General features: G+C 47.4%; 1 protein-coding gene across 1 annotated transcript; it reads left to right on the plus strand.

The window, feature by feature from the left end:
• The first annotated feature begins 281 nt into the window (after positions 1-281).
• Positions 282-722, plus strand: LOC146175403 (xaa-Arg dipeptidase-like). Its single transcript, XM_084580745.1, has one exon. It carries the CDS (start codon positions 295-297, stop codon positions 586-588), a length of 294 nt encoding a protein of 97 aa, XP_084436871.1. The 5' UTR covers positions 282-294; the 3' UTR covers positions 589-722.
• Positions 723-5,364: the final 4,642 nt, after the last annotated feature.

Here is a 5,364-nt window from a genome sequence, read left to right on the forward strand (position 1 = left end):
AAATTTTTGCATGTTTGCTATCAGGGTGGCCACAACGATCGATATTGCTTGTGCTGCACAGCCTGCAATCCGTAAAGGCGCTCATAACATTTTTTTCTACGACAGCTCGCTAAGTTTACCGTTTTCGGCAGCCATGTACACTAAGGTCAGTCAGAAACTTGAAAGAGGGCGAGGAGGCAGGCAAGCAAATACTAGGCGTCGTAAGCCGAAGCTTCGTATACCAGCCTACGCATTAAAAAACGTACAAACAACGAGCTAATGATTCGAATGAACGCAGGCGTCCACTTCGTCGACATGGACCTGACGCACACAGTGTTCTCCGCATGGGCCAGCGATGGCGCGAACGTGTCTCACGAGCTGCCCACTCTGCTGCCCCTGTTCGCCATTGCCGACGCTGATATGCACACGCGGCAGTTCACCCAAGCCGCAGGATCCGATGAAGCCCAGGCTCCCACCCAGAGGGTCACAAAGATGCTGGCTCTCACGGCCCTGGACGTCCTGACCGACCCCGAACTGCTCACCAGAGCTCGCAAAGACCTGAAGGCGTGGAAACAGTCCAAACTGTCCCCATGCACCTGCCCGAAATGAGCACAAAACTGTGATCAGCTAGGTATCTGCGCGAAAATTGATTTCCTGAAGCACTGGCAGTCAAATGCTTTGGGAACCCTTGCCGTGATTCATTTCTTCACGGGGTATTTTGGCTGCCAAGTAAATAAATTTTCATCGGCTGTGATTGAAATTGACAATGCAACACGTCCTTTTAAGCGTCGGTATTCGTAGTGCGAAGTGAACCACGGGTTGTGAATCCGGAGGCACGGCTCTTAACAGCACTAAAGCTAAAACAACTGCACTCACGCAGTCAATCAATCAATCAATCATTAGCTCGCTTGCTCGTGCACTCTCAAGCACTCAGGGATTCTTGTTTATCGTATTTTCAGCTACCACCACCATCATTTCTCCCTCCTCGGTATTGTGTTCAAATGAGTGACAAAAAACAAGTACGTACATGGACCGTTATGAGCTCTTGCGGATTTGTGTCTTGAAGACTGAATTACGCCCACGCCCACCCACAATGCGCAGGTTAGAGAAAGTGCCAAACCAGATCTGGGAAGAGAGAAATTTAAAGGTGGGATACGGCATCACAGCCTTGTTAGAGCAACCTGAAGTTGCCGTGGATGACATATTTTCCTTTTTCAAGAATATTTTAGGTGCAGGTAGTCATCAGATCTTAAAAGATGTCAAGTTTGCATGCTTAATAAAATGGTACTCCGAAACCTTGACTGAAGATAAAGCACCGAAACCTTGTTGCGGTGATGTACGCGGTCGTCGGAAGAATAGATAATACAGGGCCATTTAGGGACTCGTTTGCGAAACTATCAGCATATTTATTTAAAGCCACATTGCTGTGGCCTCGTACCCATACCATATGTACAAGTTTCAAATGTCGAGGGATCAGGGAGAGAAAGGTATATACATTTGCAGAATCCACTGACGAAGAGAGGGATGAACACAAGTATAGAGAGCCGGAAATTGCAGCCACTTTAGAAAAAAAAGGAGTCTAGGTTTCGTAAAGTGAGTACCACCGCCAGAAACTCCGGTTAAAAAATTGGCGTGAAGTCCGGAAGACGAACAGAAAAAGACCAGTCTAAATGCGGACAATATATACCCACACCCGCCTTTTCATTACACTGAGATGCGTCAATTGCTATTGCTAAGCTAGCCGAAAGGCTTCTTAAATGATCTTCTAATAATCTGTTTAGAATGACGAATGATAAGACATGCTGGTTTGCAAGGAAAGAATACTAGGAAGAGAAACATTTAAAGGGTCTAGCAAATTTTGGACCATACCCACCTGTGTGGTGTGAAATTTAGGCCAATGGACACCGAAAAAGGGTGTCGATTGGCAGCAAAAAATAGACATAGATCGGTGAAATTCTGATTCATTTATTCTTAGGTACGTCTGAACAGTCAGAATTTGCAATCTACCTATTAGGGGAGGAATCCGGCTTCAAGGTAGAGCACATTGTTGGCGACAAATTTTGGAAGTCCAAGACACAACCGAAGCGCTTCTCGCTCCAAGAGAACAAGCCGGCAAATTTTATTAGCTGCTGAGCCAGAAAGCAACACTGAACCGAGCTGTAAAATTGGACGCACATACATTACATAAACCATTAAAAGCAAATCTCTCCGCATTCCAAACCGGGGACGACTAATTCGGCGCAACATTCCCACGGCCTGAGCCCCTTTCGTAGCAGTGTGGTTAATGTGGGGCTGCCATGAAAGATTATCATAAGTGAGCCCTAAATAAAGCATCGGTACTGTGTGTCTATTTGTGCCTATTTGTGAGTGTCTTTTTGCGCCATTAACCTTTCCTTTGTGTGAGCCCTAAATACTTTATTGATCTTACCTGAGGTATTATTTGTTGCTGATACATTACATACTTATAGGATATTTTATATTTAAAACAAGGACAGCGCTTTTAGTTTTTATCGTTTTTTTACCGTGGTTTTTATCGCTTTTAGTCTTTTCGGCTTTTCACCTTTTTATCGTTTTTTACTCTTGGACGTGACTACACTGTTTCGGTGATTGTGCAGGATCGCATTTGGCCACACCCCTCTCTTTGTACCTTATATATGTGTCCTGCTTCGGAATAAAATTTCAGTTGTTAGTCAGCGCCTGTGTTTTTGTCTCCGTTCCTTCGTTTCGTCCCGTTCCTTGCGCTGTTTTATTTCATTATGCAGTACCAACTAGCCCGGCATCTTGCTCTTATGTACAATTACATATTTTTTTTTAAATTTTCACACATAGTCTTTCAAGAAACACTGCAATAAAGTTCTTGACTGTCATGAAGGAAGATTCGTGGTCATCCGAAGCGTTCCGCTACGGAATTAACCTCTTTCTTTTTTCACGGCCACCTCAATCCTTTTCTTTACAGCTCGGATAAGGTGTCCGCGCATAATTGTGAGCCCCGCCGGGGTGGTGCGCAGTGGTAAGACGCCCGACTACTGTGCCGGAGTACCCGGGTTCGAACCCGACATCGGCGGCTGCGTTTCGATGGAGGAGAAACGAAGAGGCGTCCGTGTGCTGTGCGATGTCAGCGCACGTTAAAGATCCCCAGGTGGTCGAAATTACTCCGTAGACCTCCAATACGGCTCCTCTTTCTTTCTTTCCACTTTCACTCCCACCTTCCTTCCTTTCCTTATGGCGCGGTTGGGGTGTCCACAGAAAGCAAGTAAGACAGTTGCGGCGCCTTTCCCTTCCTATAAACCAATAAATCAATCAGGCATAATTGTGACAGATACTGCGCCTTTTCTTTACTGTCAACCAATTTTAAACGCCGCTTATGCCTGTTGTACTGCATCTATTTCTATATGCTCTGTGGTGCTGTGTTCGAGGAAGCGCCAAATGGCGCCCCACGGACACCTGGATCGAACGCCCGGCGGGGTCAGCCTCCTGGTGACGTCATCACGTCATGACGTAATGACCGGATGTGACGTCTACCACTTCCGGTTATTAGGCATGGCCAGATGAGCCATCATGATGACGTCATATCCGCTCATGACGTCACGGCCGATTACGTCACCATGCGATGGCGTCATAGTCATCATTACTCATGGCTATTTAGTCACTACTAATGACTAATTAGAAGTAACTAATGGCTAGTTAATTAGTGCTGGTTAGTGAATAGTTAGCCATTAGTACTGCTTAGTGCCACGGAGCAAGAGGGGGGCTAAGAGCGGGGCGGAATGGTTACCAGGCCGACGGCGACGACGACGTGAAAAGTGGGAACGGGCGCCAAAGAGCTGCGCTCTAAAACGTCTCCACCGAAAACCGAACCTCCATCCCTCAGATACCCCGCCGCGGTGGTGCAGTGGTAAGACACCCGACTACTGTGCCGGAGTCGGTTCGAACGTTCGAACCCGACCACGGCGGCTGTGTTTCGATGGAGGCGAAACGAAGAGGAGTCCGTGTGCTGTGCGATGTCAGCGTTGTTGCTGTGGCTGAAGCAAGAAGGAAAAGAAAATGCACGCGCCTGCTACTGGCTCTGTAGCTGAGCCACCTCCGCTGCCTCGTTTGGACAGAAGAGAGAAAGTAGAGAAGAAAAAGAAGAGGGAGAGAAAGACGTGCGCCACAACAGCCGTCGTCCACTACCTAAGCGGTGGCGGATGCAGTGACGGCCTACAACAGAAACATTCGGTGGCTGGCTAGCCCTCGCCGCAAGCGGCGTTGACCTACCTTCCCAGCCCCGCGGGGCCAGGAACAGCCACCCTGCACCAGCGCACGTTAAATATCCCCAGGTGGTCGACATTACTCGGCCACTACGGCTCCACTTTCTTTCTTTCCACTTTAACTCCCAACCTCCTCCCTTGCCTTACGGCGCGGTTCAGGTGTCCGCAGAAACAAGTGTGGCAGATACTGCGCCTTTCCTTTCTTGGGAATCAATCATCTCTGGCATCCCCAGCCGAGCGCTTTACCAAAGCGCCACACCCGAGATTGTGAGTGGCGCATTTTAATTCTCGTTATCTAGCATGAGGATGATGGTACACAGTTGGCGGTGCCACAGTAATAATGATAGTCATTAATCATGACTAAATAGTCGTAAGTAATGATAGCTGGCTATGATGGCATCTCATGGTGACGCCATCGGCTGGGACGTTATGACGTCACAACCGGTCATGACGTCACAAGGCGAAGTTCACCTGTGGAAGGAGAAGGAGAGACTTGTAAAAAAAACTGAAATCCCAAAAATGGAACAGAAACCTAAGAAGAACGCTAGCCAGGCATATGAAAGACATGGAAACCTACGCGATTAAACTAAACGAGCAAAACTGGTGCAGCACGTGTGACGAAATGGATAGGAATATGAGCTTAGCCAAAACGTGGAACCTACTGAGGCACCTCCTAGACCCGAACAAATCAAAACAGACAGCTAGCGTCAACCAAGTGAAGGCGAGACACGCTTTCCATGGGACGGATAAGCAACTAATGGAGAGACTCAAAGAAATATACATAGGAGAAACAACAGAAATTAAACAAGCGGAATATGGGGGTCCAGAGAATGGCAAGCTAGATGCAGATATTACGGTAGCAGAAGTCAGAGCAGCTATTGCGGGGTTAAGAACTCGCTCGGCCTCTGGACCAGATAAGATATCAAATGTCATGCTCAGAAATCTAGATGAAGGCTCAGTGGAAACAATCACACGATACATAAACAAAGTATGGAAAGAAAGTAAATTACCGGGCGAATGGAAAAAGGCAGAAGTGACTCTCATTCCTAAGCCGGGGAAAAAACCAAAGTTAGAAAACCTAAGACCAATCTCTCTGACATCGTGTGTGGGGAAGCTCATGGAACACGTAGTGCAA

This window comes from Amblyomma maculatum, chromosome 10 (assembly GCF_055883805.1).
Source record: "Amblyomma maculatum isolate TAMU_Amacu chromosome 10, ASM5588380v1, whole genome shotgun sequence".
In the NCBI taxonomy this organism is placed as follows: Eukaryota; Metazoa; Arthropoda; class Arachnida; order Ixodida; family Ixodidae; genus Amblyomma; species Amblyomma maculatum.

Coding starts and splice junctions, on each gene's coding strand:
- LOC146175403 (XM_084580745.1), top strand. CDS start 295: ATGGACCTGACGCACACAGTGTTCTCCGCATGGGCCAGCGATGGCGCG.